At 43.7% G+C, this 11,882-nt stretch overlaps 1 protein-coding gene across 3 annotated transcripts in view; it reads right to left on the bottom strand.

Moving 5' to 3' along the window:
* Positions 1–720: 720 nt before the first annotated feature.
* The window catches only part of Tpx2 (TPX2 microtubule nucleation factor), a 37,934-nt gene continuing 26,772 nt past the window's right edge, over positions 721–11,882 (bottom strand). The window contains exons 9-17 of one of the 3 annotated variants that reach the window (XM_028774960.1): positions 10,918–11,086; positions 8,112–8,250; positions 6,707–6,923; positions 5,657–5,752; positions 4,413–4,589; positions 4,015–4,161; positions 3,109–3,220; positions 2,340–2,527; positions 721–1,155 (exon numbers count right to left, since the gene is read on the bottom strand). In XM_028774960.1, coding sequence (XP_028630793.1) covers positions 1,048–1,155; positions 2,340–2,527; positions 3,109–3,220; positions 4,015–4,161; positions 4,413–4,589; positions 5,657–5,752; positions 6,707–6,923; positions 8,112–8,250; positions 10,918–11,086 — 1,353 coding nt within the window. In that variant the 3' untranslated portion in view covers positions 721–1,047. The remainder of the gene's footprint in view (positions 1,156–2,339; positions 2,528–3,108; positions 3,221–4,014; positions 4,162–4,412; positions 4,590–5,656; positions 5,753–6,706; positions 6,924–8,111; positions 8,251–10,917; positions 11,087–11,882) is intronic. The other 2 variants (XM_028774962.1, XM_028774959.1) reach the window with 2 other exon arrangements.

Raw genomic sequence — 11,882 nt, 5'->3', positions numbered from 1 at the left:
TCCATGTGCATACATGCAGGTAAAAAAACAAAAATCATTCAAGGCCAGTCCTGTCCTAGGTCTAGAATCAAGTTCTAGGACAGCAAGAGCTACAGAGAAACCATGTCTCAAAACACCAAACAAATAAAATAAACCTCAAAAAGAAAAAGACTACAGATACTTCTTATTTTGAAATACCATGAGCCTATAGCACCCACAGGTGAAAGGCTATCCTTTCAGTATAAAACGCCCACCACAGGCTGGTATGTTTCTTGGTTCATAGCCTGGCACTGCTTGGGAGGTTGTAGAACTTTGGCCTGCGAGGCCCAGCTGGGATAAGTAAGCCAACTGGGACTGGCCTTTGAAGGTGTCAAACCAATCTTAACTTCCAGCCTGAGTTGTGCTTTCTGCCACACACACTGAACCGTATCCCTCCCCATCCCCTCCAGGATGGGCTGCATTGCAGAAAACAGCAAGCCAAAATAAATCCTTGTGACCTTAAAACAATGTCATCCAAGTCAGGTTGGAAACTGTAGGCTGTCATTCATTGTCAGCACCAACAATAGAGAACTGCTTCAACAGAGCTTTGTATGGTCTCCTGGAGTTGACACAGTCTTCTTGGTGCCATGCCCACGTCACAGCAAAGGGCTCCTTCATAAGCTCATTCTGAACAGAACATAAGTTCATTCTGAACATTCCAACAGTCTGGCTACTCACTTAGACTGTGACTGAAACCATAGCCCAGGACTTAATTGCCTTTATTGTATGCTTAAAATACATATATAAAGGGGTAGTAGGGGGAGATCAGGTAAAAAGTAGACTATGCCAAAACGAATACATGAAATTCTAGCCAGAGTTAAGACCAACAGGAAAGGGCCAACTAACGTCTGAAGGAAATAACTACAAGAAGTCTGATTAAAGTCTAAATGAGTGGTATCTCATTAGCTTCAGAGTTTCTGTGTAAAGTGATCTTCAAAACACCTGGCTTCCATAGTTGTCAGGTATGTTTCCACACATAGTGGGTGAGTCTGAAGACATGTCCTCCATGCCTGTGAAGTGATGCAGCTTCTACTGGAACCGAGTGGAGAATTTAGGAGACACCGGCACAGTCAGAGGCAGCTCACTGGATTTCACCTCCACTGTAGAGTACTTGCGTATTGGATTAGCCTTGTGCACCTGCAGAGTAAGGAAACAGGGTTACTGAGATGGACACCACACAACTATGTGCAGTTGTTCCGTCAGTTAGGGGAGAATGGTGAGATAGGTTTACAGATCCCAATTCAAGGTGTCTCACACACACACATGCGCGCACACACGCACACACACACACTCACAGACTTTGAATAGCAGACAAAAGCTACAAGTTAAACATTTGTGACAGGAGCTGGAGAGATGGCTCAGTGGTTAGGGGCACTGATTGCTCTTCCAGGGGATCCATGTTCAATTCCCAGCATCCACATGGCTGTTCACAACTATGTAACTCCAGCTCCAGGCATCTGACACTCTCTTCTGACCTCTGAGGGCACTGAGCTACATGCTAGCAAAAACACTCATATGCATAAAATAATAAATAAGGAGGCCAGAAAGATAGCTCAGCAGTTAAGAGCACTGTCTTCCAGAGGTCCTGAGTTCAATTCCCAGCAACCACATGGTGCTCACAACCATTTGTAATGGGATCTGATGCCCTCTTCTGGTCTCTGAAGATAGCTGCAGGGTACTCACAAACATAAAATAAATACATTAAGTTAAAAAAAACTGCTAGACTTGCTGGGCAGTGGTGTGCACACCTTCAATCCCAGCACTCAGATCTCTGAGTTTGAGGCCAACATGGTCTACAGAGTCAGTTCCAGGGCAGTCAAGGCTACATAGAGAAATCCTGTCTCCAGGGGGGACAAATTGCCAGAGTGAAATTTTAAGCTTATTTGATTGACTCTTAATATTCAACAAAGTAACAAACAAGAACAAACAGCAGAAGAGAAATAATCAAGAAGGGCAGCGCAGCTGGGGAGGCAGGGTGCCGCCCATCCTTGTGAGGAGTGCCAGATCAACCCTGGAGTGAGCCAACATAATACAGTGATAAGCAGTACTCAGTAATAGGGTGTTGCCACCGGCCTACACTGAGAATTGCTGAAGAAAAAAATGTATACTGGGAACGAACTCAACAGGCAGGTACCTAGGGGGAAAATAAGTGCAAAGAAGTAGTGGCTGATTTTCAAGATGGCCCAGGAAAGACTGTACTGTTTGCTTGTTTGCACTCGCTGTCAGTGTGGATGCTGACTAGTCTGTCCTGGCTCCACCAGAAAACAGAACAACAGAGACAAACTAGGGCTTGTGAGTGCCTATACCACCCAGTAGATTACCAGTTCTTTCCGGAGCCTGGCTATTTCCTCCTTCTGCTGCTCCTCTTCCTGCTGCCTGATTTCCTCCAACTGCTGCAGTTTCCAGGCCTCCATTTCAGCCATTTTCTTCTCCAGCTCCTGCCGCTCTTTGGCTCTCTTCTCTGTAGCCAGCTGAAAAGGTTCCTGAACTAGAGAACCAGAAGGGTTCTCTAAGTACAGAAACAAAGACAATATTGAAAAAAAATACACAAGCAGCATTCATGGACCTAGTCTCCACCCAGGACTAGGACAGGATGAAAGGGAACCATCGAGTGAAGCTACACTCTATGGCTGAGGATGCTGAGGGGAGGTTGCCTGTTCAGCCCTGCATGCTGCTCTCCTACACAGCTATTGTAGGACAGAAGTAAAAGAATCCCAACTTCCTGCCTTGTCGTCCAATGCCTAAGAAACCAATCTTTGTGTACAGAAAGAAATCCCAACACCCTTCCTTCATCCACTTGCTCCATTCTTGGGTGTGGACAGCCTGTGACTGTCACCGAAAGGACAGCTGTGTCTGCCAAGACTCCTGTTCTGTCAGTCTGCCCCAACATACTTGACAATACTCACAGGGAGCCACTGGCTCCAACACAAGCCAAAGGCTGGCTCTAAGGGAACAAAGCTACCATCCCTTCAGACAAAGCAGTTCTTGTTGACATAGCATTATTCTGATACAACTGAGTCCTAGCATGCCCCCTGAAAAGTTTGACATTTTGTGTCAACTCCCAAAAGAGTACATCAATAATAATAATACCAGCAACTGATTTTTTCTCTTTCTTGGGAACAAAGGGCTCTTGAAAGATGACGGTGTTTGGACGAGCCTTGAAGCAAGCTGCTTCCCTCTGCTGCTTCTGTTCTTCCTCCAGCTGTTGGAAGGAAAGCCTGTCAGACATGGCATACAATGGTGCCTGACTACTGCAACAGTAACACACATCCTGGAGGTTCTGAACTTTGTGACTAAAAAGATATCCTTTTACTTCTATCCCTTTATGTCTTTTAAGTGAGTAACTAGACCCAGAGGCTCGATTAAACCCTGGTTAGTGTTTGTTTTTAGGTGAGACAGGGAACAGGGATAGCGGCAAAATTATATGCTAATTACATCAGTCTATAACTAATCACTTGTCTTTTATTATCTGTAATGATAAATAAAAAGCTATTATATATACTATGTTGAAAAAAACAGCCTGTTTTATTAAGAACCAATTCTCCCAACCAATTTCTTACCAAAAGCACTAACAGATGAGATCTTACAGAAACTCCTGACTGAGAAGGAGTCTCACATTCCCCAGGAGATGACTAAAGGAGACGAGCAAACTTCAGCCTGCTGGCCAAACGCAACTCGAACTAAGAATAGTCTTTACATGTTCCAAGGATCAAATATACATACAGGGGTAAGGGGAGGCAGGGAGAAAATACCTGACAAAAGTCAGATGTAGCCTATAAAACCTAAAATAAATATTGTCTGGCCTTTTACAGAACTTGATATGACTCCTGGCTTACATAGAATATATTAAAATAACCAAATCTGACACCCCAGATGATTTCTGTATAGTGAATCTACCGGTCCAATCTATAGGTCTGCGACCTACGGGCTTGCTCACCCACTTACTCACCCATCAACCAACCAACATCCAACATTTCAGCTGTGCCCCACTCCTACCTGGTGCTTCCATATCTCGGCCTTGTAGGCGCCTCTCTTGTCTGTCTCCAGGGAGAAAGGCTCAGCCTGAGTCACATTCTTTACCTTTCTCTCTGGCAGGTTAACAGTGTCAAAATGGGGCACAGGAAGTGCCTTGAACTTGGGCACCTAATGATAAAGAAAAAAACATAAGAGCAGCATAAGGAGCTTTCATCAGTGGGGAGGACAAGACACCCTGTCCTGCTTATAACCCCAGCACTCGGAAGGCAGAGGGAGGGGGACAACCACAGATTCAAAGCCAGTCTGATCTACACAGCAAAACCAGCTGCTCAAATCAACCAAACAAACAAAGTGGGGAAGGGTTCCCTTTGAGGGATCAAAGACCAGTATTCTACAAATTACAGAAATGAAACACCTACCTCCCCTTTCTGCATTTCTTTTATTTTTTTCTCCTTCTGCAACTGGCGTTCTTTGTCCCGGGTATCAAAGGAGAAAGGGCACAGCTCCACACTTCTTGCCTCTGGGATGTGGGGCTTATAAGGCACGCCATAATGTGGCACAGGTTGGGCTTTGATCACTGCTGGTTTTTCCTCTTCCTAGAAGAGAAAGCACAGCTTAGAAACAGACTCCTCGCCGGGCAGTGGTGGCGCACGCCTTTAATCCCAGCACTTGGGAGGCAGAGGCAGGTGAATTTCTGAGTTCGAGGCCGGACTGGTCTACAGAGTGAGTTCCAGGACAGCCAGGGCTGCACAGAGAAACCCTGTCTCAAAAAAAAAAAAAAAAAAAAAAAAAAAAAAAAAAAAAAAAAAAAAAAGAAACAGACTCCTCATCCTTCCCTGCTCACCCAGCTCAGAACGAGGGCTCGGAAAGCACCATACAGTGTGAGCCACTGATAGTGCACATCACTTAGCACCGGATGGCTTCACTTTCAAAGATAGACAATACCCATTCAGCGACCACATCATGGGCCAAAACAATGTAAGAGTATTGGGTAAACGACTAACACAGTAACTCTAAGAATCTCAAGTTCCTCACAGGAATGTTGGAATAACTAAATGACATCAGACATGTAAAAAGAAGACTTGAAGAAAGGTTCTGAGTAAGCACACTTACACCTCAGTCTCTGACTCAGACTCCACTAAAACATGTGACAGATATTAATGGTTGTCAAATCCAGAGTAGGACCAAGTAAGTTGTTTGGGTTCAAGCTAGTAACATAAGATTACCAAGTATTTTAGTTTCAGCTGATCCTATAAAAAGTTTATGCTGAGATCTGCTATAAAATTACCCCAAGTCTGGATATTTATAGATAAAATAGGAGTGTAATAAGAAGCTAGCATGATCAATGATGACAATTCACATTTTACAGTCCCATAGCTCATCACCCTCAGTCACCTTTGTGACCCTGAGGTACCAAGGACAATACAATGTAATTGCTTCTGCAGACTCTATCCCATTATCACTGAAAGTTGAGTCACACCTTAGCCAGCTTCAGGGCTCTCAGAGGAACAAAACAGATAGATGGTCAAACATTCATATCATTCTTACAGACAATTCCAGACAAGAGCTGATTGCCTTTGGGCCACATTAAGTATAAAGAATGATAAAGACTCAGACTGGTCATGAAAAAGGAAAAGAAGACTCCCTCTTCCCAGGAAATCACCTCCTCTTCTTTGATGGGCACTCGGATCCTGTTCTTCAATGCAAAAACTGGTGACTTAGGAACAGTGGCTGGAATTACCTTCTTTTCAGGAACACCCTATAAGAAGTATACAACTCAATTAGACATCCCAGAACAAACTACATAAAATACTAAAAACCAGGCCAGGAAGATAAAATCCAGATGAGAGGGCCATTTGCTGAACAAGCTTGACTTGTATTTGATCCCATAACCCATGGTAGAAGGAGAGAACTAAATCTTCTCTTTCTTTCTTTCTCTTTCTGTCTCCCTATCTCTCTGTCTCTGTCTCTGTCTCTCTGTCTCTCTCTCTCTCTCTCTCTCTCACACACACACACACACACACACACACAGTTCTGAAAGTATACCATGAGTTAATATATTACAGCTTCACTCATGGATGACTCTGAAACAAGCAAAGGGAAAGATGACAAGTCGTAAGCCAGGTACAGTGGCATCAATCTGCAGTCACGACTACTAGGATATGGATGTAAGTACGGCTCTGCAGTCTAGACATTTAAGACAAGCCTGAGAAACAAAGCAAGACCCCATCTCAAAGGAAAACTTAACTATTTAAATAGTGTATGGTGTGCTAGTTTATATTTTATGAGACTTGAGCATGTAGAGATCTTGGTTATCTATGCAAGGTTCTGAAACCAATCTTGCAGAAACTGAGAGGTGACTGAACAGGAAAGAGGGACAAGTGCCAGCCATCACAGCAACACAATGACAGCACCAGGAAGTCAGCTCTACTGCACATGCTCAAAGGCTGCCTCCTCCACTAGGTGCTCAAAGCTTCCTCTTCTACAGCTCCATCTCTGCGGAGCACAGTTCCAGTCCGTCTAATACTTAACCTCATGTTGCCTCTCTCACTAGACTGGAAGTCCTAAGACCAAGATCAATTCTGCTGCATCTCTTTGTCATCTCCAGTGATATGCTGGTGTCCGGCTCATAGGATCAACTTAAACATTGCTGGGTAATATTCAGTCATAGGCACGTCACCTCTGCCAGCTCCAACCCCTCAAGTATTCTTACCACAACATCTTCCAAGATCTTAGTCGGGCAAGGTCTGGAATGAAATTCAAATTGTTCATCTTCTGTTTTTTTCTTTGACTCTCGCTCATGAATTCGTTTCTCAATTTCCAGATCAAAGCCAACAGGCTGAGTAGGAGGCTTAACTGGCGGTTTCTTGGGCAAGATGGGGCCACCTTCAAAAATTCTGGGATCAAGTTCCCGTGCTTTGAATTTGTATCTGTAACAAGGAAATTTAGGTAATAACCACAAAAGGCTTTTTAAATTAAATAAAAACTACACAAAGTAGAACAAAACCTATAAATAAGCACTAAGATGATCTACCATGGACACACAATCTCTCCTCTCCGTAGCCATATTCTCACCTCCTGAGAAAAGAGTAAATGATATAACCTGAAGTCCTGCTGGGGCTCAGGGCTCTACGAGTACAAGCACCTATAATTCTAACACTTGAGACAGAGAACCAGAAATTCAAGTTCCCACACTTTGGTGGAGTGGGGGAGGAAGGGACTGGAAAGATGGCTCAGGGGTTAAAAGCACTGGCTGCTACTCCCAAAAAATTCCCAGCACCCACATGACAGCTAACAACCATCTGTCTGTAACTCCAGTTCCAGAGGCTCCAAAGTCCTCTCTGGCCTCCATAGGCACCAAGCATGCCAGTGGTACACAGACATTACATGCAAGCAAAACTCCCACAAATAAAATAAAATTTAAAAAATATATCAAAGTCATCTTTGGCTAATAGCAACTTTGAAGCCAGCTAGAGATACATGAAACTTTGTCTTCAAAGACAAAACAAAATCAACCAACAAAAGAGCCAACAGATGAGGCCAAGACTGGCGACATGGTCTATAATCCCAGCAACTGAGGCAGAGGCAAGAGATTAGGTTAATCAAGACATACCTGAACAACACAGCCAGCCCAATCAACTTAGTGAGACTCTACTGGAAAACTTCAGCTTTAGTAACTAAAAAGGACTGCAGTTTAGCTCAACAGCATTGTTTGCCTGACATGCAGAGACCCTGGGTCCACCCTCAATACTGCAGAGCCCTGGGAAAGTCTAGGGAGACACGTTTCAACGCTGACTACACTAAGTTCCAGGTTCTTTCAAGAGTAAAGCTGCAGATCCTCCGACGGTCAAGAGATGAGGTCTACCTACACTAGCCTTATCCTTAACTAGACTCCAAAGGTGAGCTCTGCCCCCACCACTCATTTGGATATTTACCAGATTCTGCTCCAGGGCACCTACAGAGTCCCACTCTCGGTCACGGAGACAGGAACACAGCCAACAGAGCCACTAAATGGCTTGCATTTTCATGAAAAGGAAAACAACCACCACCACCCCATAGGACTGAAAGCAAGCAGGCCATGCTGCCAGCCTTCCTCAGACACTGCCAGTGGGACCTACTGTTGCAGCTTCTCAAGCTCCTCAGCCTCCTGCTCAGCAGCACTTTTGCAGGTCACAACCCTTGCCCGATATTTGGTCTGCAGTATGGGGGTCTGGGGGTCTCGTGCAATCTTGTTCACAGGTTTGGAGGGTAACAAGCCTGTAAAAAAAAAAAAAAAAAAATCACAGACACCTGCTTAGCTTCCCATGATCTAGGTAACCTCTAAGTGTTAACCCAACTGGATAGAAACAGACAAACCAGACAACCTGTTTTTCTATGCTCAACTCCGCTTATGCCACTCAACCTGACAAATGTTCCCTCCCTTCCTCCTATCATCCTTATTTAAGGATAGCATCTGGGTGAATTTTTATGCCATCTCCGCACTTAAAATCCAACCATGTCTGATGGGGTCCATGCCACTACATAGGCCTTTCTTTCTTTTTTTCTTTTTTCTTTTTTTTTTGGTTTTTCAAGAAAGGGTTTCTCTATGTAGCCCTGGCTGTCCTGGAACTTATTCTGTAGACCAGGCTGGCCTCAAACTCAGAAATCTGCCTGCCTCTGCTGGGATTAAAGGCGTGCGCCACCACAGCCCGGCTTTTTTTTTTTGGGGGGGGGGGGGAGACATAGGGCTTTCTATGGAAAACACCAACTATTTTGCTTGTGTTGACAATGTTTTTCTTACAATTTTAAGACACCAGAACTTTGAAAACCAGTGAGTAATGAATTTCACAAAAACATCTGTATCAGCATCTGTATCCATGTCCAGGCCACTACACATAGCAAGTCAAATGGTGAAGTCAGGCATGGCGGTACATACCTGTAATCCTGGCATTTAGGAAGCTGGGGCAGAAGGATCAATAGTTTATGGCTACTACATTTCAACTTTCAAACCAACCTCACGAGATAGCTACACCAAACGGGAGGAAAGTGGGTTATTCAGATAGTCAATTGGGGAAAGTTACAGAGTTAGAGGCAAAGAGGGGGAGAACAACTCTGCCAACACAGCATTATTTAGAGCCGTGGTTCCCTGTATCGGGTTATATTTAGAAAATGCCGCTGCTCGGCTGGCTATCTAATCGGTGGGGCAGCTCTGCTTAGCTCTGGCCACAATGTTCCACACTGCAAGTGGCCAGAAGCCATGAGTGCCACAGCTAGACCCACAAGACACTAATGTGGGGGATGGCTCTGCCAATCCACCACACTGTATCCACAAAGCTCTGCTGAACCCCAGATAGTATCTGCCATCCTCACAGTACCTCACAGAATGAAGACTCTTAATGCTTAAAGATGATCCAATAGATTTATATATTTGGAAATGCTCAAATAACAAGATGCCCACACAATTGAAATTGTTACCCAAAGCTAAGCTTTTGATAGAAGTTGCTACCCAGGACTGCTTTGACCCATCCATCTTCCTCCATGGTTGATAGCCTCCTTCTTCTCCTCCTCTTCCTCTTTCTCCCCTCCTCCTCCTCCTCTCCAGTCATCCTCCTCCCTCTCTTCCCTCTCTCAAACGTTTCTTGCTCCACCTCCCCTTCTACTTCCCCATCACCGAGCTCCACTGTGAATACAATGTAGCAGAATAAAAATCCTGCTACAGTTCCCAACCTTAATGCTGTAACCTTCTAATACAGTTCCTCCTGTCATTGTGACCCCAACCATAAAATTACTTTTGTTGCTACCTCATAACTATAATTTTGCTATTGTTATGAATTGTAATGTAAATATCTGTGTTTTCTGATGGCCCCAACTCATTGGTTGAGAACCACTGATTTATAGCATTATGAACACTTACAAAAGGTACTGGTTTCCCTGGTCAGTAACAAGTCTATAGATTTTCATAATTACCTAGAAGGAATTCTCCTATCTAGACCTTACATAACACTGAGAAAAATTAATTATCTAATTCATTTACTGGCTTCTCTATTGAAAAAGAGTCTATGAAGCCTTGGCTAGGTGGAAACAATTCTATGAGGATAAAAAAAAATTCACTTCTTATATTATAAAATATTAGACTATATTAACAATACCGGGAAACACTGTATTTAGGGTTGAGAATGTAGCACTTTGGGAAAGTGCTTGCTAGCATGCACAAGGTCTTAGGCTGAATCTCCAGCACTGCCAAAAGAAAAGAGAAATATTACATTTAAAGCAACTCATGTGACCACCTAAGACAAAGTGCTAAACAATAGGAAACAAACGATGTGTAGATATCACAAAACACATCCTGTTTTACTCAAAATACTAGCCATATTTGTTTTTGTTTGGCGACAAGTCCTGTGCAGCCCAGGCACCCTGGAAGTCACTATTTAGACAAAGCTGGACATGAGCCCCTACCTCCCAAATGCTGGGATTAGAGAATGAATCACCCACCCAGCTTTGTCATATTTTTCTGATAACTTATTTTACATTATTTTCCATCTTTAGGCTTTCTTAATCTTCTTATAGAAATTACTTTCATAAAGGCAGAAACAATTCAAATCCTTTCATCTGTTCACTACAAATCTATATAAATTTATCAGCACCTGCACCTGTTCACCTCACACTCCTACTCTGCATTTGAAGAATTATTTATTTTATGTATGTGAGTTACACTGTAGTTGTCTTCAGACACACCAGAAGAGAGCATTGGATCCCATTACAGGTGGTTGTGAGCCAACCATGTAGTTGCTGGGAATTAAACTCAGAACCTCTGGAAGAGCATTCAGTGCTCTTAACTGCTGAGCCATCTCTCCAGCCCCCTACTCTGCCTTTAAACAATCATCCCTGCTGTGCCAGCGACTGGAGAAGAGGCTCTGGCCAGTAAGGTATGGAGAGGAAACTTACTTTCGTCCTTCTTGTTCCTCAGATGGTATCTATTAGGGGTTCGTTTGTGGAACGCTTCAACCTGCTGTGCAATAGGCACATATGTAGAAGCTGCTTCATCAAATGTTCTTTTCTTTCCTTTGGACAGATTGAAAGGCTTAATGATAGTACATCCTCTGGTTCCTCGGGTCTGTGAAGAGAAAAGTTGATCAGCAAATGAAGTGAGACCTCCTGTGAGCCCATACTCAGCACAGGTGCTCAGCCACCGTCCTTACATTAGTTTACCAGACCTTTATCATTTTCCTTCTTCTGAAAAATCTGGTACTTAGAAAATTGCTTTGCAGTAGTATACATGCAGTTTTCCCAAGTATATAAATGTTTTGAACCAATCTAGAGCAATTGTTCTTAAAATTCAACTGGAATGGGAAAGGAAAAAAAAACCAAACACACAAAACTGGCATGGGCTGCTGGGCCTGCATCAGGTCAGACGGAAGCCTAACTCAGCATCCTTCCACATCTGCCTTCAAATTGACTGTAGCAAGCCCACCACACTGCGCATCAATTTTTTTTTTTTTTTTTTTTGGTTTTTTAAGACAGGGTTTCTCTTTATAGCCCGGGCTGTCCTGGAACTCACTCTGTAGACCACGCTGGACTCGAACTCGGATATCTGCCTGCCTCTGCCTCCCAAGTGCTGGGATTAAAGGCATGAGCCACCACTGCCCAGCATTAATTTTTTATCTATTTTTGGTGAGTTTTTTAGACGGGTCTGTCTGCGTAGCCCTGGCTCGCCTGGAACTCACTATATAGACCAGGCACACTTCAACTCAAACCCTCTAACTCCACTTGTTGGGACGGGATCCCACTCCTCCTTCCAGCCTCCACTATCACCCACACCGACATGGCACATACTCACAACACACACAGGTATAAACATAAATAGTACAAGAAAAATAAAACAGTGCTGAAGTCAGCACTGGTGATGCACA

The sequence above is a fragment of the Grammomys surdaster genome, unplaced genomic scaffold, assembly GCF_004785775.1.
Source record: "Grammomys surdaster isolate TR1022 unplaced genomic scaffold, NIH_TR_1.0 251, whole genome shotgun sequence".
In the NCBI taxonomy this organism is placed as follows: Eukaryota; Metazoa; Chordata; class Mammalia; order Rodentia; family Muridae; genus Grammomys; species Grammomys surdaster.
Note: the sequence above shows the minus strand (reverse complement) of the source record. Positions and strands in the feature narration are given on the sequence as shown.